General features: G+C 24.4%; 2 protein-coding genes across 3 annotated transcripts in view; both read left to right on the top strand.

Annotated features, from left to right (window-relative positions):
• Nucleotides 1–1784: 1784 nt before the first annotated feature.
• LOC126893836 (uncharacterized) lies at nt 1785–9691 on the top strand. 2 transcript variants are annotated; one of them, XM_050664358.1, is made up of 9 exons: nt 1785–1926; nt 3391–3437; nt 7033–7068; nt 7246–7344; nt 7523–7558; nt 7797–7832; nt 8362–8376; nt 8449–8547; nt 9492–9691. In XM_050664358.1, coding segments are annotated over exons 1-9 (471 nt in total). In that variant the 5' UTR covers nt 1785–1924; the 3' UTR covers nt 9593–9691. The 2 variants fall into 2 exon arrangements, with proteins under 2 accessions (XP_050520315.1, XP_050520314.1); XM_050664357.1 differs by having other exon boundaries at nt 8434–8547.
• Nucleotides 9692–12270: 2579 nt separating this feature from the next.
• Nucleotides 12271–23543, top strand: part of LOC126893845 (uncharacterized) — a 31956-nt gene continuing 20683 nt past the window's right edge. The window contains exons 1-4 of the mRNA XM_050664370.1: nt 12271–12312; nt 12662–12708; nt 12896–12931; nt 13419–13514. Coding sequence (XP_050520327.1) covers nt 12672–12708; nt 12896–12931; nt 13419–13514 — 169 coding nt within the window. The 5' untranslated portion in view covers nt 12271–12312; nt 12662–12671. The remainder of the gene's footprint in view (nt 12313–12661; nt 12709–12895; nt 12932–13418; nt 13515–23543) is intronic.

Here is a 23543-nt window from a genome sequence, read left to right as displayed (position 1 = left end):
TTAAGTATTCATAAAATTAGTTATAATTTTTAATAGTGGTTAAAATTAATTTTCACACGTTGCAGTCAATATTTTTCTAAAATTTCTATTTATTTAGTACAAGTGAATAAATAAAAACCCAGCACAGGGGGGTCGCGGCACAGTGGTGACGTGGCATAGTTGGATCAAGTATAATGATATCTGACAGTGATTAAAATCACTATCAAAAAAAAACGCTTCGATGCAAATCTTTAGATAGTGTTTAATTTTAAAAAANTCGATGCAAATCTTTAGATGGTGTTTAATTTTAAAAAAATTGGTGGATTATTCCAAAAGCTACATGATCTACTAGTTCCTTATTAATATCTTGACTAAGATAAATTATGTCGAATGAAAAAGGGATTATTAAAAAATATTATTTCTCATAAAAAAATTGTGTTGATCCATACACTTTTCAATAAGTTATAGCATTATAAAGTTAAAAATATAAAAAATAAAATCGAGAATTTTCACACGAAAATAGCATTCAGTAGCTTTTTTCGCCGCGAAGACAAGTCCAGAGGTCAAATATTCTTTTTTTAAATTAAAGTATATTACATTAGCTTTAATTTAAGATATATATAAAAGTGTCAGACTTTCCGGAACATTTTCAAAAGTTAAGTTGAAAAAGGTGTCATTTTAAATCCCCCTCTGTGGGCAGATAAAGGGTCAAATTTACAAAAAAAATATATCAAATGATAGGTAAAGACATCAAGCATCTATAAAAAAAAAAATTATATTGATATGTTCATTTTTGAAAGAGTTACGGCACATTTTAATAAAAAAAATTGAAAAATTTTCGAAAATTAGCGATTTTTAAATTTGTAATTTTTTTGGAGGTTTCCCCCATTTACGGGGAACGAGGAAAAATTTTTCAATTTAAAGGGTAATGTCTTCGACTAGATACGATTTGTGATCTTTTGACGTATCGTTGAAAGAAATCGGTTCGGTGAGAGCTGAGAAAAAGTGGTAACAGACACAAAAATAAAAAACACATCATAGTAAAATTGATTCCTTCTCAGCTTCGCATCGAATATAAAATTACAGTTTTCAATAGTAACAGTCATCGTGAGTAATGGAATAGTATAAAATAACTTGCTGTTTTTAAAGTTAGAATAGGAGGTATTTTGATATATCGAAAAATACGGGTATTAAAAAATATCTAAATTAAAAAATAATTGATGTATGAATTAGTCAATTTGAAAATAGTTTAGATATAGATTTATGGACATCTAAAAGGCATCTAAAGTTTAAAATTATGTATATGTATTTAACTTTGGATAGTTATTATAAAAGCTAGATAATTATAATATCTTGCATACATTCAAAAATGCATATTATTTTTAAATATAAGAGTACATGGAGCAACTCTAAGGGAATTTTTGAAATCAATGACAACAAAATCTTTAAAAGTGTCCCTCACACTTTTGCAACTGACAACTTTTTTATGGTTGGTTAGTTTAGTCTTTTTTATTTATAATATTTAATATAAAATGTATTTTATATATTTTACAAATAAATTTTAGTGTTTAATGCTTTTGAGTGTTATATTATTTTAAATTTCATAACTGTCTGTTTTATAGCATCGTGTTTGTTAACTATAAATCTTATTAATTGGAAATGCACTGATTTATTAATAAGTAAGGTAGGTAAACACAAAAGTAATTGTATGGAGTATAAATAACGTGTAATAAGCGTTTCATATTTGGAAATTACAATAAAAGCTATAATTTACTATAGTAGAGGTTTTAAAAAGGTAAGTCGTAATTATATCTTACTGTTATATAAATTTCAAATTTTCATCAATTTTTAGCAAATTTTTAATTTATTAATTTGACTAGACAATTGTTTAAGTTAATTTGTCACATTATCGATCAATTAGTGGTGTGTCATAGATATTAAAAATATGTAAGAAGTGGTATTTTTCCAAATTCATTAGAATATTAATTTCATAGAAAGCATTACTAAAATGCTGAAGTATTTTTAATATTGATTTGAGTTATCCTTATCTTATCTTAGTTATCTCAGCTTCGCATCGAAGCTAAAAAATCTGAACACAAAATTAGCATGTTTTTAAATACGACAAAATATTGTATATAGAAGATAAGTCGTCGAGACAAAATTATTTTTCATTTATAGTATGTGACATAAGCTTTAGTTTGACATATTTAAAGGACGCCATATCTGAAAATGTTTAAAATTTTAGTTGAAAAAATTGACTTTTGTGAAAATGTTGCTATTTTAAATCCCCCTATGGTCAAGTAAAGGTTCAATTTGAAAAAAAAAATTATATCAAATTAAAGGAAAATACCTAAGGTTTCAATATAATAAATATTATGATAGTTTTAAGTACAAAAAACATCATGAGAGAAGATGATTTTTTTCGCAAATATTTTTAGCTTCGATCACAGTTTTACTAATATGTGTTTTTTTTTTTTTGTGTCTGTTATCACTTTTTTTCAGCTCTCACCGAACGGATTTCTTTCAATCATACGTCAAAAGATCACAAATCGTATCTAGTTCGAAGACATTACCCGCAAAAATTGAAAAAAATTCCCTCGTTCCCCGTAAATGAGGGAAACCTCCAATAAAATTACAAATTTAAAAATCGCTAATTTTCGAAATTTTTTCAATTTTCTGAAATCACTGTCAGATATTATTATACTTGATCAGTCAATTAATAAAAAACATATTATATTAATATTTGTAACAATAATATATTATATATAACTCAAACGAAAATTACGTGAAGTATTAAAATATAAATCATTAAAAATAAAAAAATTTTTTACTAACCACTCAGCCCTTCTGTAAATTTATTATAAAGTGGTTCCTGATTTTATTCTTTATAATTCATTACCTAGGAATTTAGCATACAAAGTGAAACACAGGAGAATAAATATAATTATTTATTAATAGCGAACACTTGAATAGTATAGTAAAAATTAATAAGCTAACATATTTTATGCATTATGGACTAAAACTTTAAGAATATTACTGAATAAAAACACAAATAAAAAAAAAATAATTTATAATGTAAAGTTAACTGCAGCCATAGATTATCAATATAAATCATTACAAAATTTATGTTGTTTTACATCATTGAATTTCTAATTAATTGAAAACGAATTTTTAATGTTTAAAATATTTAATACTGTACAAAAACACAAATAAAAAAAAAATTTCCATTTTAAAATTAAAGTTTTTGTATTGATGAAAATAATACAAAATTTACTAAACATGTTAATAAAGGAATGAATTCCCTCCCTTTCCCTTGCTTATATTTTAATATTCTTAAATATAAGAGAAAAATTATAATTATAAGTTACATCACATAAAAAGTATTCTTAATTATTATTCATATTGTTTTAGGAGTATAGAAATGAAGGTTTTCTTTGTGATATTACTTGCAGCATATGGTACGATTATTTTACGATCTAAAATATTTTTAGCTTCGATGCGAAGCTGAGAAGGTATTAATTTTACTATGATGTGTTTTTTTTTTTTTTTTTCTGTATACGCTCAATCTCGGCTCTCACTGAACCGATTTTGATGAAAAATATGTCAAAAGATCACAAATCGTATCTAGTTGAAGACATTAACCTTAAAAATTGAAAAAATTTCCCTCGTTCCCCATAAACGGGGGGAATCCCCCAAAAAATTTCAAATTTAAAAATCGCTAATTTTCGATATTTTTTCAATTTTTTTTACTTAAAATTGCCATAACTTTTTTAAAAATTACCGAATCAATATAATTTTTTTTCATAGATACCTTAGATATTCCCCTATCATTTTATATATTTTTGTTAACATTTGACCCTTGACAAGCCCACAGGAAGGGGTTTCAAAATGGTAACTTTTATACAAAAAATTAACTTTTTCAACTTAACTTTTGAAAATGTTCCGGAAATACTGACACTTTTATATATATCTTAAATTAAAGCTTATGTAATATACTTTAATTTGATAAATAAAAATTTGACCTCTGGACTTGTCTTCATGGTGAAAATGACTACCGTATGCAAAAATATGCTATTTTTGTGAAAAAATTCTTGATATTATATTTTACATTTTTTAACATTATGTTGCTATAACTTTTTAAAAAATGCATGAATCAACTTTATTCTTTAATGATAAATACTTTATATATACTTCTTTCATTCGACATACTTTTTTTTAAAATCGGACCATTTCCCTTTATACAGGGGGGGTGCAAACCTTTTAAAATGCGTATAGAAAGTAGAACTTTTTCAACTTAACTTTTGAAAATGTTCCGGAAAGACTGACACTTTTATATATATCTTAAATTAAAGCTTATGTAATATACTTTAATTTGAAAAAAAAAAATTTGACCTCTGGACTTGTCTTCGTGGTGAAAACGGACATCAAAGTTAAAGAAAAACGTACGATTTCCGTGAAAAAAATCTCGATTTTATATGTTATATTATTTAATTTATATTTTATATAACTTTTGGAAAAATGTATGGATCAATATTATTATTTTTTTATAATAAATATTTATATACCCCTTTCATCTGGCACGCTTTTTTTGTAAATCGGATCATACCCCTTTAACAAGGGGGGTCAAAACTTTAAACATGCGTATTGTTACTACGATATTTTCAATTTAATTTTTGAAAGTATTCCGGAAATACTGACACTTTTAAATATATCTTAAATTAAAGCTTATGTAATATACTTTAATGTGAAAAAAAAAAATTTGACCTCTGGATTTGTCTTCATGGTAAAAATGACTACCGTATGCAAAAATATGCTATTTTTGTGTTAAAATTCTGGGTTTTGTATTTTATTTTATTTTAAAATACCTGACAAGGGGAGTACAGATTTTCATAAATATTATATAAATNAGTTAAAATTCTGGGTTTTGTATTTTATTTTATTTTAAAATACCTGACAAGGGGAGTACAGATTTTTATAAATATTATATAAATAAAAATTTGAGATAGGATAGAAAGTTAAACTTATTTAAATTTTTTTGTTTTTTGATGTCGAGAAAATTAATTTTGAAATTTGAATTATCTTAAATAGCTAATTTTTTCAACCGACGGTAGTGACGTACGGTTGCCGAATTGGTAAAACTTATGTTTTACACGCTTAGGGTACGAGGTTCCAACCCGCGTATGGCATTGCATTTTTTGCATTTTTTCTTAATTTTATTTTAAGTTAGTATAAATTTTTAATTAGTTTGATTTTTATCTCATTTAGATTCTATAACTTCAATAAAGATCAAGGATCCCATCACTTTAGTCGCCCCTTGCAAGAAAAAATTTCTTATTTGTATTAAAATTATTTTACTATATTTTAAGTTTTATCTTCGATGTAATGCTGAGAAGATATTTTTTTGTGACAATCATTTATTTTCTCTGCTCTAACTTGACCTATTTTTTTCAACGATACGTCAAATGACTTCAATTTGTATCTAGTTGAAGATATTACTCTTAAAAATTGCAAAAAAATTCTAATTTATTAATTAAACAGTTAGTTATTCCATGTTCTCCATAAAGACAATTAAGATAATTTATTTCTAATGTTTACAAAATACTTATTGACGAATTAAGTTTGATATGATAGGTTTTAAATACAAAATTAAATCATTTTACTTTGTAATTTAATAATTTTTTTACACTATTTGTGTGTGCTACCACTACTAGACTATAATATTCCAAATTTGTTGGTAACATATTGCTATATAAATCATTTCTAAAAAAAAAATAATTGTTAGTTTCTCCTGAATTAATAATGGATTTTTACAATTATATTCAAATTATATTATACGTTCAATTGAGTAAATCTTTTTAACAATTTTGTTTTGATTGGTACATTTAGTTAAAGTAAATCATTAAAATTAATTAAGTTCTGAATATTTCAATTGCAGAATCTTTTCAAACACCAAAAATTACTAGGAAGTTATTACTATTACTTCTATTTAAGTTATCTATTACGATAAAAATGCATAAAAATATTGAGCTTTTCTGATAAATTTACAATAAATAGTAATTATAAAACTTCCTAACTGCATATTAATCTTAACGATACATTTTTTTTAATTCTCATAAAATTTTTTATTTAATGATGTCAAATTCAAACTTGCCATTTGAGCTAAAAGTTATGGTAAAATAAATGAATTTATTTTTATTATAAACATTCACAAAAATCAACTTTAAACGATTGAAAAAAGAGATTAAATATGTCATTTTCCTTGTTTTTAACATTATAATAATCAAAATCAGTATTAATTTAAAACATTTTTTTTTGTTCTTAATTATTTTTTTTTATATGTAAATACTATTTTTTAATAATATTAAAACTTAAAAGTGATAGAAAAAGTCTAATTGCACATTTGAAAACATCGCGAAAAGTTGATTTAAAAAAGTATATTTTTGCTTATGATGAAAGTTCCTTGTAGTCCAGTGCATTTATTTATAGTAACAAACAGTTTTTATTGCAAATTATTGTATCAAACCCATTAAATTTTTATACACGTAAAAGTAAACAAAATATAACTTCTTTATTATTTTAATAATTTCTCCGTTTAAATTACAATATTAAATCACTGAATATCAATTGTATACTAAATTTAATAATTATAATTAGTATTTATTCATATATTATATTTTAAAATCAAAGACCTACTAATCAGGACATAATTAAAGAAATAAGAGTTGATGTTGCTTTTGGAATAATCCACCAATTTCTCTAAATGAAAGACTATCTACAGATTTGCATCGAAGCGTTTCTTACGACAGTGATTTTAATCACTGTCAGATATCATCTATACTTGTCTCATCGATGCCTCATACACACTGTGCATCGACCCCATTGTGCTACCGTTTTTTTGGTTAATAATGGGAAGAACATCGAAAATACGTGTTTGTGATTTTTGTTCTAAAATTTTCTCAACTTATATACAGTTGTGCTTACACTAATTGTGTTTAACAGAAATTTTAGTTCCTGATAATATTTTATAAATATTAATATCTATATATTTTACAGTGGATATATCTGCAGCAGCTGGGACGTCTAATAGTAGTGAGAAAACTTACAGTATCTAAAAACTTTACTGTATACACTAAATCATTTGTTCATAATAATATGTTCAATTTCTTATAGAATAAGAATAATTAAGGATATTAAAAAAAAATAATGAATGCATGTTACAATAAATAATATTATATATCAGAGTTTGATATAATTAAATTAATTTAGATAAGTGTGTGAGTTGTAATAGTGAAGACGTTCATTTAGAAAATATGTGTTTTAATTGTTTAATGAAAGAATGTAATCCTACACAACATCCAAGTTCCGGTAAATATATAAGATAATAAATAGTTTAAGGCAATTTCTTTATTACAAATTGTATCTTTTGTATCATAATTATTCTACATACAGCTAAGCTTAAACTATTTGTGATTAACAGAAATTTTATTTTCTTATTAATAACTTATAAATTATTTATAAATAATAAAATCTATTTTTTTTACAGTGGAAACATTTGAAACACCAGAGACGTCTAACCGTAGTAAGAGAACAATAGTATTTAATGAATTTATTGATACAATGAGGGAAAGAGTATATACTTACGATATGAGATGATTGTTCTGTTTAATAATGATAAGAACGTTAAAAAAATGTTGTTGTAATTATTGTTATAAAAATGTAAAATAATTATATACAGTTGTGCTTTTATTAATTGTGTTTAATAGAAATTTTAATTCCTGATAATATTTTGTAAAAATTAAAATCTATATATTTTACAGTGGATATATCTGCAGCAGCTGGGACGTCTAATACTAGTGAGAGAACTTATAGTATCTAATATATTTACTGGCACACTGAATGATTTGTCCATAATAATACATTTTATTTCTCTTAGAATAAGAATAATTATAAATCTAAAAAAAAAACAATTGAGCGAAAATTTAGAGTGGGCGTACTACTCTGTAAAAATATATTAAATAGTTTAAGGCTATTTATTTAGTACAAACTTTAGTTTTTTTCACAATTATTATAATTATTGATTCATTTAAATTTAAAACTATAATTAAAATAATAATTTAATAGAGTTTTAATTTTAAATAAAATTAGTCTCGAAAAATCAATTTTTAATATATAATTTTATTTGTATTTTATTTTTTCTCTAATATTATTAGTGACAAAAGTTTTACTGAAAACGATAGATTCATAATAATTATGAATCCATCGTTTATATATTAATAAATAATATTATTTATTATATACAAAGACTGTAGCCTAGTTAGAGCTATAGAACATAGACTTAATTTTAAATAATCAGAGTCTAATATTATTATTTAATTAATTTAGATTTGTGTCCAAAAAGTAAGTTAGTAGATACTTTTGACGATTACCCTACGTGTTTAACTTGTTTCTCTAAAGATTTAACTAATATAGATATGTGTATAAAATGTAATGGAGCCAAAAAATATATAGATAATATGTGTGAAAATTGTGTATTTAAAGAATGTATACCTACTGGATCTTCAATTTCTGGTAAATATATAAGATAATAAACAGTATTAGGCTAGTTCTTTATTACAAATTGTACTTTTGTATCACGATTATTATACGTATAGTTGATCTTAAACTATTTATGATTAACAGAAATGTATTTTCTTACTAATAACATTTAAAATATTATTTATACATTTGTTATGAAAATATACTCATTTTATTGTAAGATAAAATTAAATTTGGAATATTAAAAAAAGCAGTCTTGTGGAAATTTAGAGAGTATGCGTATTGTGTATAAGTTTTTGGTGGATGGATATGTAAGATTGCAAATATTTAAAAGGTTGTTTTAATTAAATATTTAATTTATTTTCGTGTGTATTCTTTTACATAAAAAATATTTGTACTCGCTAAATTACATTTTCGATCGATACATATAAAGACAATTTTGATCTGATATTGTTAAACACTAAATCATGAAACTAACGTAGAAGTCAAAAAATCTTCCGGAATTCTTTACATTTCTCTTGAATAATTGACTTAGTAATAGTTAGTCAAAAATTAAAAATTACGTGATTTCCTTTTTGTAACTAACAGAAATATTTTTATATTTTCTATTTGGTGGAATATTCGATTTTTCAATGAGTAGTATGGTTTCAAATAATTGCTATAAACTAATGAATATTTTGACATTTATGGAACATGGTTAAATTATAGCCCGAAAGATTTTTATTAAGATGTGAGAAAACCCAAAAAAATCAAATCGTACGATTCTATACGATTGCAGTTATAATACGCGTTCAAAGTCACCGATTGTTACACAGATAAAACGAAAGGTGGCAAAAACTGTCGTGGTCTACATTATGTGTTTCATGGTACACAAAGTCGTGTCTAAGTAAAAAAAATATAGATATAAAAAATAGCTTTTAATTTAATTATTATGTCACTAAACAAATTATTGTATCATTTTTTAACATTTATTTTAGCTTTTTGCTTACGTTGTTCAATTTCGTTTACTCCAGAATATACAGATAATGAAAACTTGTGTCCTCAATGTAAAAATTGTAAAACAACTTCTGAAGCATAAAAGTGTTTATACAGAATTTTTATAAAAACAAAAATAAATGGTTTATGATTGTCTTGAAAATATATTAATTATAATTTTAATACATATAAATAAAATTGATTATTGTGTTATTTTTTTGTTTCTAAAGATATACTTCAACAATACAATTAATATATTTAGTTTTGAAACTGAGAAGATATTAATTTAACTATTGACACGATACCTTGTTTTTCTGTGCACATTTGCATCGAAGCTTTTTATGACAGTGTTATTCACTGCCTCTAAAATTATAATTCAGTCTACGAAAAAAAAACTTTTTTGTTGTACTTAAAAAATACTATTAATTTATTTTAAATTTGACGCAAAGCTGTGAAGGTATTCTATTTCATTTATTTAAGTTAAAATGTTTCGATAAATATATATTTTTATAAGTATGCATCTAAAACTAATTCGAATATTGCGTATTGTATTTAAACAATACCTTTACAAATCCTTATTGTTTCGTTAATACAGATATGATAAATATTTCTTTTTAGAGTGAATATTTTGGATTCGGTTTTGCTGGGATTTAGATTTAGCTTTCACTTCTTGAACCGTGTAGTGATTTCGTTTAGTGAGATTTGGAGTAGAATAAAATGACTATTCAATAACAATTGTTGATAAAAAATAAAAATTATTTTTGGTAATTTTATTTCATAGATTTGTCGATTTATCAATAATTAAGTATGTTATTAATTCATCCCTTATTAGTGCGTTAACTTAATTTGTTTTAATGATAATATACATATTAAACCATCTTATGAAAAAAAAGGTGTGTACCTTTTTTTTAAATGTCCATGAAAATCACTGTACTGATTTTGTTTATCTATGCATTAAAAGAACCCAGTTTTAATATAATTTAATCAATTCAACCAAATCTAAATACAGGAGATGTTTAATAAAGACCGTGAAAGAGATTGTAAGTAATTGTAAAACATTTTTTAGAACTCGATTTTTGAACATATTCCGTAATGTCAGACAACTGTTTACTCACTGACTGATACCGAAATCTTTAAAAGTGAACTCTCATACCTATGCAAATAACAACTTTTTTTGTTAGATTTTTTGCTTTATATACAATTTTATATTTTACAGAAAAGTTTTAGAGTATAATGAATGTCAGTGTTAAATGATTCATAATTTTTAAATTGACTATTTATGACTCCATGTTTGTTAACTATAAATCTTTTTAATTGGAAACTGGTTTTTCTGGGATTTAGGTTTAACTTCACTTCTTGAACCATGTAGTGATTTCGTTTAGTGAGATTTGGATTAGGTTAATAACAGAATTGAGAGATTCGACTTTGGTTGCGAATTTGTTGGCATTGGTATGTCATGGTAGTATAGGTAAAATAATGAAGGGCCTTTTGGAAAGTCTAGCTTTTATGAGGTTAGATTCAGATAAATCTCTTCCAAGCTGTGAAGATATTAATTTTGCTATGTGTTATTTTTCTCTTTTGTTGCTACATTTTTATAGCTCCTAATGGACTTCAATGATACGTCAAAATTAGGGCTGGGTCCATATGAAATCTGATATTAAATTCGGTCGACGATTACGACATCGGGTTTTTTTGAAATCCGATATTTACACCAATATTATAAACATTTATATTCAAATCCAATAATCAGAATGGTTTATTATTAAACTTGCAAATAATTAAATATTATCACAGATTATCTTTTTAATGAAAAAATTAAATAAAAGTTTAATAAGGTAATTCAGCAATTGTCCGAACTCCAAAAATTTGATTTTAGGATTATTTTATCTTCTTATACAGAGTGATTTTATTGATATAAGTCGCNAGTTAAATATTATCACAGATTATCTTTTTAATGAAAAAATTAAATAAAAGTTTAATAAGGTAATACAGCAATTGTCCGAACTCCAAAAATTTGATTTTAGGATTATTTTATCTTCTTATACAGAGTGATTTTATTGATATAAGTCGCCACTAGATTTTTCTTAGAATAATTGTTATGTTAGAAGGTTTATAAGCTAGTTTTCTAACTTATAAAATAGAAAATGAACTAATTTAGAAAATGACTATTCAATAACAATTTTTAAATCAGAGCTATATATATTTATAAGAGAAGATATTCACATTTTTGTATATTGGCGTTAAGAGGATTGTGGTCGAGAACTAACTAATGATGAAAATTGCATAGACCTTTAGTCTATATTTTAAAATGCTAATAACTTCCAAATTATTGACCCAAGAATCGCTATCGACTAGTCAATTTCATAGATACGACATTTATTCATCGTAGATCATTTTTTTTTGTTATAAAAATATTTCAAAACCATTATGATTTTGCCATGATATCAACTGTTTATGTTCGATAGTTATCTAATTTTACGAGACTCTACATGAATTTTCATAGATCTGAGCATTAGCGCGTAGTTAACATTTTTTTAGAACTTTTTTTTGTTAGATTTTTTTGATTATATATAATATATTTTATAGAAAATGTATAGAGTATAATTAATTTCAATGTTAAATGATTCAAATTTTAAAAATTGTCTATTTATAACTACATGTTTGTTAACTATAAATCTTTTTAATTAGAAACGCATAAATTTATTGAACAAGCAGATTAGGTAAACACAATAATAATTCTGAGTATAAATAATGTTTGATAACTGTTTCATATTTGGAAGTTACAATAAAATTTAAACTCTACTATATTGTTGTTTTAAAAAAGTAAGTCATAATAACTGTTATTACATTATTACATTTTTTTATTTTAATACCAATTGCAAATTGTCATCTATTATTTTAATTAATATTACCATTTTCGTCAGAACATGCTATCAAGCCTAACATAGCCTTAACCTAACATCTTTTATGCAATATGGAATAAAACTTTAAAAATATTATTTAATAAAAACACAAATAAAAAATATTAAAATTAATAACCTTGGTAATAAAGGAATCAATTTATTCACACTCCATTTCATATATTTTAATATGCTTAAATATATGAGAAAATTCATGTTTATAGGTTACAACACATAAAAATTATACTTAATTATTATTCATTTTCTTTTAGGAGTAATAAAATGAAGGTTTTCTGTTTGATATTACTGATTGCATATGGTAAGATTATTTTACGATTTAAAATAATTTTTTTGGTTAATATTGGGACAACATCAAATAAAACATGTTTGTTTTATTTTTAAAATTATCAGAACTTATATACAGTTGTGCTTAAACTAACTGTGTTTAACAAAAATTTTAATTCCTAATAATATTTTATAAATATTAAAATCTATAAATTTTACAGTGGAAATATCTGTAGCAGCTGGGACGTCTAAGAGTGGTGAGAGAAGTTATAGTATCTAATAAATTTACTGACACACTGAATGATTTGTCTATAATAATACATTCAATCTCTGTTAAAATAAGAATAATTATAAATAAAAAAAAAAAACAATTGAGCGAAAATCTACAGTGGGCAGGCTTCTTTCTAACATATATGGGATTTTGGTGGAACGATACATAAGGTTTTGAATTTGAAAGGTTACTTCAACTAAATTTATTTTCTTTTGTATATAATACATATAGACATTAAGTAAAAAAGTTATTTAATTTAAGTACAATAAACTTAATAGTTGCTATAATTGATAAATGAATGATAAAAATAAATGTAATATATATTTATTTTGATTTAATTTTTTCTTATATTATTAATGACAAAAATTTTACTGAAATATTATTCTTGAGATATTATAGGGTTAAACGAGACGTTTAACCGTATAATATTATTCTGAAATGATCAATTTTTAATATATAATTATTGATTCTAGAAAAATGTTCAAAATGTGGGTTGAATGAAGGTATTGTTAATTCGTCTATATGTTCTGTTTGTCTTTATTATGAAATATACGATCAACCTTCTGAAGGTAAATATAAAATATATTAATATGTTTAAGGCTACTTTTTTATTACAAACTGTTCCTTTTGTGACATAAATATTGTAATCTTTGATTAATTATAGAATTACTATTCAATAATGGATTTATGTAAAGTTTTAACGATTAAGCTCTCATTTTCTTAGGTTTCCTAACGACCTAATATACATTTTTTGTGGTTTTTGTTCTAAAATTTCCAGGACTGATATACAGTTGAGCTTAAATTAATAGTGATTAACAGAAATTTTAATTCCTGATGATATTTTATAAATATTAAAATCTTTTATTTTACAGTGGAAATATCTGCAGAAGCTGAGACGTTTAATACTAGTGAGAGAACTTATAGTATCTAATAACTTTACTGTATACACTAAATCATTTGTTCATAATAATACATTTTATTTCTCTTGAAATAAGAATAATTATAAATCTAAATGAAAAAAACAATTGAGCAAAAATTTACAGTGGGCAGGCTTCTTTGTAACATGTATGGGTTTTTGGTTAACAATACATAAGGTTATGAATATTGAAATGTTCTTCAACTAAATTTTTTTTCTCATCTATGTAATACATATAATACTTTGTAATCAAAATATTTAATTTAGGTACAATAAACTTGATAGTTGCTATAATTGATAAATGAATGATAAAAATATTTGTATTATATATTTATTTTGATTTAATTTTCCTAATATTATTAATGACAAAAATTTTACTGAAAACTATGAGATATTATTCTTAATAAATACTCATGATATTAACAATTATTAATACATGAATTATTATAATAAATAATATTGTATACATAGAGTGTAGCCTAGATAAAGCTATAGAACTTAGACTTAAGTTTAAATAATCAGAGTTTGAAATTATTTAATTAATTTAGATATGTGTTCAATATGTAATTTAGTACCTTGGGCCATTTTCCCTAAGTGTCTTAATTGTACCTTGAAGAATACAAATTCTGATGTATGAAGTCCATTTTTCTAAAGTAAATATAAAAGATATTAAATAGTTTATTTATAGGCTATTTATTTAGTAAACACTGTATGTTTCGAATAACAATTATTATAAAACTTGAAAGTTGATAAATGTAAATAAAAATAAATTTATTAGGTTGGGTTAAGGTATAGAATATAAACTTTATTTTAAATAATCAAAGTTATATATTAGCTTCGATGGGAAGCTGAGAAGGTATTGGTTTTACTATGATGTGTTTTTTTTTTGTGTCTATTACCACTTTTTCTCAGCTCTCACCGAACGGATTTCTTTTAACGATACGTCAAAAGATTACATATCGTATCTAGTCAAAGACATTATCCTCAAAAATTGAAAAAATTTCCCTCGTTTCCCGTAAATGGGATATACTTCAAAAATAAATTACAAATTTAAAAATCGCTAATACTCGACATTTTTTTCAATTTTTTTTTACTTAAAATTGCCATAACTTTTTTAAAAATATTTTTTTTTATAGATGCTTGATATCATTAGCTTTCATTTGGTATATTTTTTTTATAAATCTGACCCTTTACCAGCCCACAGGAGGGGATTTAAAATGACAACTTTTTCTCAAAAAATTAACTTTTTCAACTTAACTTTTGAAAGTGTTTCCTAAGGTCTGACACTTTTATATATATCTTAAATTAAAGATAATGTAATGTACTTTATTATGAAAAAAAAAAATCGCACTTTATTATATTTTCATGGTGAAAATGGCTTCCAAATGCATTTTTTTTGTGAAAATTCTCGATTTTATTTTTAACATTTTTTTTTTAACTTTATAATGCTCTAACTTTTTGAAAAGTGAATGGATCAACATAATTTTTTTATGAGAAATAATATTTTTTAATAATCCCTTTTTCATTCAACATACTTTATCTTAATCAGGATATTAATAAGGAACTAGCAGATCATGTAGCTTTTGAAATAATCCACCAATTTTTTAAAATTAAACACCATCTAAAGATTTGCATCGAAGCGTTTTTTTTTTTATAGTGATTTTAATCACTGTCAGATATCATTATACTTGATCCGACTAGCCACGTCACCACTGTGCCGCGACCCTTCTTTTTTTTTTAATATCTATTGCCACTTTTTCTCAGTTCTCACTAGACCGATATCTTTCAACAATACGTCAAAAGATCAAAAGTCGTACCTAGTTGAAGACATTACCCTTAAAAATTGAAAAATTTTCCCTCGTTCCCCGCGAATTGGATAAATCTCCAAAAAAATTACAAATTTACAAATCGCCAAATTTCGTCATTTTTTTCACTTTTTTTTCTTAAAATTAGCATATCTTTTTTAAAAAATAACAAATCAACCTAATTTTTTTTATATGTAATCCTTAGATATCTGCCTCTCTTTCAATATGATTTTTTTGAAAATCTAACACTTAACCTACTCACAGGTGGGGATATAAAATAACAACTTTTTTACAAAAACTAGCTTTTTAAACTTAATTTTTGAAAATGTCCCAACACTTTACCTTCTGCATGTAAACGGCTGCCGTAGTTAAAAAAACGCTATTTTTGTGTTAAAATTTTCGATTTTAAATTTTCAACTTAAAAATGCTATAACTTTTCGAAAAATGTATGTATCTGCACAATTTTTTTTCTAAATTCATTATAAGTATATCTTTCATTTTACATACTTATTATTAAAATTGGACAATTTCCACTTATATAATGGACGTTCAAAACTTGAAACATTATATAAAAAATAGAACTTTTTCAACTTAACTTTTGAAAATGTCCCGGAAATAATACGTCCTTTAAACATATATCAAATCAAAGGTTTTGTCATATATTATAAAATGAAAAAAAAAAATTTGTCCCGACACCTTATCTTCTATGTGCAAATGGCTGCCGAATTTCAACAAAAAATGTAATATTTGCGATAAAAATCACCTACTATCGTGAAATTTTTTGTACTTATAACTGCCATAACTTTTTCAAATATTAACAAATCAAAATAATATTTTTTTATATTGAAACTTTAGGTAATTTCCTTTCATTTGATATAATTTTTTTTTTAAATCTAACACTTATTATGGTAATCTAAGTCATGTCAAAGTAAAAAAGATATAGATGTAAAATATAGCTTTTAATTTAATTATGATGCCACTAAAAAATTATTGTAATATTATTTAAGATTATATTTAGCTTGCTGCTTACAATGTAATAGTTCGTTACTTCCAGATTATATAGATGAGAACAACTTGTGTGCTCCTTGTAAAAATCGGAAAACAACTTCTAAAGCGAAAAAGTTGTATTTACAGATTTTAAATCAAACCCAAAATAAATAGTTTAACATTTTTCTTTAAAATTATTAATTATAATTCTCATACATATAAAATAAAATTGATTATTGTTTTTAGCTTCGATGCGAAGCTGAGAAGGTATTAATTTTACTATGATGTGTTTTTTTATTTTTTTATTTTTTTTTTTGTGTCTGTGAACGCTCAATCTCAGTTCTCGCTGGACCGATTTTGATGAACAATATGTCAAAAGATCACAAATCGTATCTAGTCGAAGACATTACCCTCAAAAATTGAAAAAAATTCCCTCGTTCCCCGTAAACGGGGGAAATCCCCCAAAAAATTACAAATTTAAAAATCGCTAATTTTCGATATTTTTTCAATTTTTTTTACTTAAAATTGCCATAACTTTTTTAAAAATGATCGAATCAATATAATTTTTTTTTTATAGATACCTTAAATATTTACCTATCATTTTATATATTTTTGTGAACATTTGACCCTTTAACAGCCCACAGGAAGGGTTTCAAAATGGTAGCTTTTTTACAAAAAATTAACTTTTTCAACTTAACTTTTGAAAATGTTCCGGAAAGACTGACACTTTTATATATACCTTAAATTAAAGCTAATGTAATATACTTTAATTTGAAAAAAAAAAATTTGACCTCTGGACTTGTCTTCATGGTGAAAATGACTACCGTATGCAAAAATATGCTATTTTTGTGAAAAAATTCTTGATATTATATTTTACATTTTTTAACATTATGTTGCTATAACTTTTTAAAAAATGCATGAATCAACTTTATTCTTTAATGATAAATACTTTATATATACTTCTTTCATTCGACATACTTTTTTTTAAAATCGGACCATTTCCCTTTATACAGGGGGGGTGCAAACCTTTTAAAATGCGTATAGAAAGTAGAACTTTTTCAACTTAACTTTTGAAAATGTTCCGGAAAGACTGACACTTTTATATATATCTTAAATTAAAGCTTATGTAATATAATTTAATTTGAAAAAAAAAAATTTGACCTCTGGACTTGTCTTCATGGTGAAAACGGTCATCAAAGTTAAAGAAAAACGTACGATTTCCGTGAAAAAATTCTCGATTTTATATTTTATATAACTTTTGGAAAAATGTATGGATCAATATTATTATTTTTTTATAATAAATATTTATATACCCCTTTCATGTGGTACGCTTTTTTTGTAAATCGGATCATATCCCTTTAACAAGGGGTGAAAGGGGCACTGGGCTCACAAGGCCTTAACTGGTAAAAGAACAGAAACAATTTTTCTGATAAAACAATGAATGATTTATTTTTCCTATAATGAAAGATGAATGTTAATAAAAAAATATATTATAACATTAAACTATACATAATCTTAACAGTTAGTAAACATTTAACAACATTTATATTTAATTTCTCAAGGAATATATTAAATGACTTAAATCTCAATTCACACAAAGTATAAATGTATATAAATTTAGATATAGATATAATATATTATTATAACTTGCCAATAGAAAAGAACTAGTTATTTACATCAATAAATACTTATACATAAGTGGCTGAGGAACACATTAAATGTGTTATTAAATTAAATAAAAGTAGTCAAACCATAAATTTTATGGTTTGACTTCTTTTATTTAATTTAGCAATTTTTACTTGAGATGATGTTGTTGTGAGGCACACACATTCCGACATAAATGAGCAACCACAATTGGCCGAGAACAAAATCCACACAACGGGATTATTCAGAAGAACCTATTTCTTCTAGACACATGTATCTGAGTAGCCCACAATTGGCTTAGATTCTAAGCCTTAGAACAAAATCCACATAAAAGGATTTATTCAGAAGAACATATTTCTTCTAGACACATGTAGATTCATAACCATAAAGAAAAAAAAGGTATCAGTCTTTTATCACAAAAGGACAACATGAAAAATGTGATAGCCTTCCACAGTGTCGCCCTATTCTGCGGCGCGAACAAGGGGGGTCAAAACTTTAAACATGCGTATTGTTACTAAGATATTTTCAATTTAATTTTTGAAAATATTCCGGAAATACTGACACTTTTATATATATCTTAAACTAAAGCTTATGTAATATACTTTAATTTGAAAAAAAAAAATTTGTCCTCTGGATTTGTCTTCATGGTAAAAATGACTCCCGTATTCAAAAATTTGCTATTTTTGTGTTAAAATTCTGGGTTTTGTATTTTATTTTATTTTAAAATACCTGACAAGGGGAGTACAGATTTTCATAAATATTATATAAATTAAAATTAATATAGCATAGAAAGTAAAACTTATTTAAATTTGTTTGCTTCTTTTAAGTCGAGAAAAATAACTTTGAAATTTGAACTAGCTTAAATACCCAATTTTTTCAATTGGCCATAGCCAAGTACGATTGCCGAGTTGGTAAAACTTGTGTTTTACACGCTTGGGGTACGAGGTTCCAACCCGCGTATGACAATAAATTTTTTGCATTTTTTCTTAATTCTTTTTAAGTTAGTATAAATTTTTAACTCATTTAGATTCAATAACTTCAATAAAGATCAATGATCCCATCACTTTAGTCGCCCCTTGCAAGAAGAAATTTCTTATTCGTATTAAAATTATTTTACTATATTTTAAGTTTTAGCTTCGATGCAAAGCCGAGAAGATGTTTTTTTGTGAATATCATTTATTTTCTCTGCTCTAACTTGACCTACTTTTTTCAACGATACGTCCAATGACTACAATTCGTATCTAGTTGAAGATATTACTCTCAAAAATTGAAAAAAAAATTCTAATTTATCAATTAAACAGTTAGTTATTACATCGTCTCCATAAAGACAATTAAAATCATTAATTTCTNTTGTATTAAAATTATTATACTATATTTTAAGTTTTAGCTTCGATGCAAAGCCGAGAAGATGTTTTTTTGTGAATATCATTTATTTTCTCTGCTCTAACTTGACCTACTTTTTTCAACGATACGTCCAATGACTATTCGTATCTAGTTGAAGATATTACTCTCAAAAATTGAAAAAAAAATTCTAATTTATCAATTAAACAGTTAGTTATTACATCGTCTCCATAAAGACAATTAAAATCATTAATTTCTAATGTTTTCAAAATATTTATTAACGAATGAAGTTTGATATGATAGGTTTCAACTACAAAATTAAATCATTTTACTTTGTAATTTAATAATTTTTTTACTCTATTTGTGTGTGCTACTACTAGACTATAATATTACAATTTTTTTTTGTAACATGTTGCTATATAAATCATTTCTAAAAAAAATGATTGTTTTTTCTCCTGAATTAACAATTGATTTTTACAAATATAATCAAATGTTATAATACACTCAATTGAGTAAATCTTTTTAACAACTTTGTTTTGATTGGTACATTTAGTTAAAGTAAATCATTAAAATTAATTAAGTTCTCAATATTTCAATTATAGAATCTTTTCAACAAACAACAAAAGTTCCTAGGAAATTATTACTATTACTTCTATTTAAGTTATCTATTACCATAAAAATGCAAAAAAATATTGAGCTTTTCTGATAAATTTACAATAAATAGTAATTATAAAACTTTCTGACTGCATATTGATCTTAACGATACAATTTTTTTAATTGTCATAAAATTTTCTATTTAATTATGTCAATGTCAAACTTACCAATTGAGCTAAAAGTTATGGTAAAATAAATTTTTTTTTTTTATTATAAACATTTACAACAATCAACTTTAAACGATTAACAAAATAGGTTAAATATGTCATTTTCCTTATTTTTAACTTATTAATAATCAAATTAATATTAAATATTATATCAAATCAGTATTAATTTAAAACAATTTTTTTTGTTCTTAATTATTTTTTTTTATATGTAAAAACTATTTTTTAATAATATTAAAACTTAGAAGTTATAGAAAAAGTCTAATTGCACATTTTAAAACATCGCGAAAAGTTGATTTAGAATAGTATATTTTTGTTTCTGATGGAAGTTCCTTGTAGTCCAGTGTATAAAACTTATAACTTTGTTAATTGTTATAACTTTATCAAAAATGACCAAATCAGTATATTTTTTTTTATTTAGATGCATGTCTTTATCTATCATTTGGTTTTTTTTATAAATCTAACCCTTTACCTGCCCACAAGAGGGATTCAAAATATTAACTTTTTTTTTTTTAGTTAAAGTAAATCATTAAAATTAATTCAGTTCTGGATATTTCAATAGTAGAATCTTTTTAAATATCAAAAATTACTTAGAAATGATTACTATGATTTCTATTTAAGTGTTCTATTACGATAAAAATGCAAAAAATAATGAGTTTTTCTGATAAATTTACAATAAATAATAATTATAAAACTTTCTGACTGCATATTAATCTTAAAAATAACATTGTTTTAATTCTCATAAAATTTTCTATTTAATGATTCATTCTAGTCAACGAAGGAGTAATTTTGCAGAATAGCAGAAAAAATTCCCAACAAACTTTTTTTTTTTTTGTTTTAATTAGGCAATTGGTGGATTATTCCAAAAGCAACATCAACTCTTATTTCTTTAATTATATCATGATTAGTAGTTCTTTGATTTTAAAATATAATATATGAATATATACTAATTATAATTATTAAATTTAGTATGAAATTGATATTTAATATTGTAATTTAAACGGAGAAATTATAAAAATAATAAAGAAGTTATATTTTGCTTTACTTTTACGTGTATAAAAATTTAAAGGGCTTGATACAATAATTTTCAATAAAAACTGTTTGTTACTATAAAAAAATGCACTGGACTACAAGGAACTTTCATCAGAAGCAAAAATATACTTTTCTAAATCAAATTTTCGCGTTGTTTTCAAATCTGCAAGTAGACTATTTCTATCACTTCTAATTTTTTATATTATTACTAATTATATATATAAAATAATAATTAAAAGAAAAAAAAATTTGTTTTCAAATTATTACTGATTTGATTTTTAATATGTTAAAAATAATCAGTCCAAATTTTCAATTTTAACCTATTTTTTTGGTTCTTTAAAGTTGATGAAAAATTTTTGATAAAGATTTATGAAAGTTTATAGTAAAATAAATTGAATATATTACCATAACTTTTAGCTCAATTACAAGTTTAAAATTGACATCTAGGCCTGTCAACAAAGGAAAAATTGCGGAAAAAATTTTGTTTTTTTAAAAGTTGAATTAAAATATGTATAATGACATACTAATAGTCCTCAAGATTGGAATTGAGCTTTTATTTTATAGTCTCGCAAAAGTCCAAAATATGAGCTTTTTTAACATTCTCAAAAAATATTTAACTTACAAAAAGAAGTTTCGTACAAAAGTTGTTTAAAAGACAATTATAAACAAAAAAATTATCATATATTTTTTCATTTAAACAAATATTTTTCGAGTTACATTACATTTAATATGAGTAGTAAAATTTATATTCCATTTTTTTCATTTTACGGTTACTTTTTATCATGTTACACTTACGTTAGACACAATGTTATAAATGCATATGTGTGTATGTGTGAGTTTATTTATTTATTGTATCATTAAAGTGTAGTGTATATTGAGATACAACCGATAGAGTAGGTAATTGATTTGACGCTATATTATTTAAACCCAACTAAACGCTAAATTGTACATTCCGAAACAACAATCATATTATGTCAATTGCCACCGGAATTTCTGGTAATATTTTTCTTTTTCTTTGCCTTAATCCCAACTACTTGGGGTCGGCCACCCTTATCCTAAGCTTCCACTTGACACGATCTCCCACATCTTCTACGCTCACATCAGCTGTCCTCAAATCGCATTCAATAGCATCCCTCCATCTCTTTTTTGGTCTTCCTCTATCTCTTCTTCCTTCAACATTCATTTCTATAACTGTTCTTACAGCTTTCGATTCTTCTTTCCTCATACCATGACTAAACAATCTAAGTCTATTTTCTGTCATCTTATCCACGATTGACGCAACACCTATACTTCCTCTTATATGCTCGTTCCTTATCCTATCTTCTCTAGTCACTCCACTCATCCAACTAAGCATTCTCATCTCTGCTACACTTATTCTCTGCTCTACTTTCTTATCAACCGCCCAACACTATTAACCATACATCATAGCTGGCCTCACAATTTCATACTAAATTTAAAAACTATAATTAGTATTTATTCATATATTATATTTTAAAATCAAAGAACTACTAATCAGGATATAATTAAAGAAATAAGAGTTCATGTTGCTTTTAAAATATTTCACCAATTTCTCTAAAGGAAACACTATCTACAGATTTGCATCGAAGCGTTTCTTATGATAGTGATTTTAATCACTGTCAGATATCATCTATGCTTGTCCCATCTATGCCTCGTCCACACTGTGCCTCGACCCCACTGTGCTACCGTTTTTTTTTTGTTTATATAAATATACTTCAAAATAAAATTTATATTTTTAACTTTGACGCAAAACTGAAAGAGATATTAATTTAATCAATGGCACGGTACCTGATAGTCTTAAACACTGCCATAGAACTATAATTCATTCTATAATGGCTGTATTTATGTCATGTCTGGACTGTACAAGTTTTTATTTATATATAAACTGTATTTAATGTATTAAAAAGGGGCAAACCATTTTAAATTCTAATTGAATATATTGAAAACAAATAGTTTAAGATTTTAATGTAAATTTATTGATCAAATTTATAGTGCACATAATTTAAAACTGATAATAGCGTATTTATGTGTAATAAA

The sequence above is a fragment of the Daktulosphaira vitifoliae genome, unplaced genomic scaffold (assembly GCF_025091365.1).
Source record: "Daktulosphaira vitifoliae isolate Bord-2020 unplaced genomic scaffold, ASM2509136v1 Scaffold_1, whole genome shotgun sequence".
Classification (NCBI taxonomy): domain Eukaryota; kingdom Metazoa; phylum Arthropoda; class Insecta; order Hemiptera; family Phylloxeridae; genus Daktulosphaira; species Daktulosphaira vitifoliae.
Note: the sequence above shows the minus strand (reverse complement) of the source record. Positions and strands in the feature narration are given on the sequence as shown.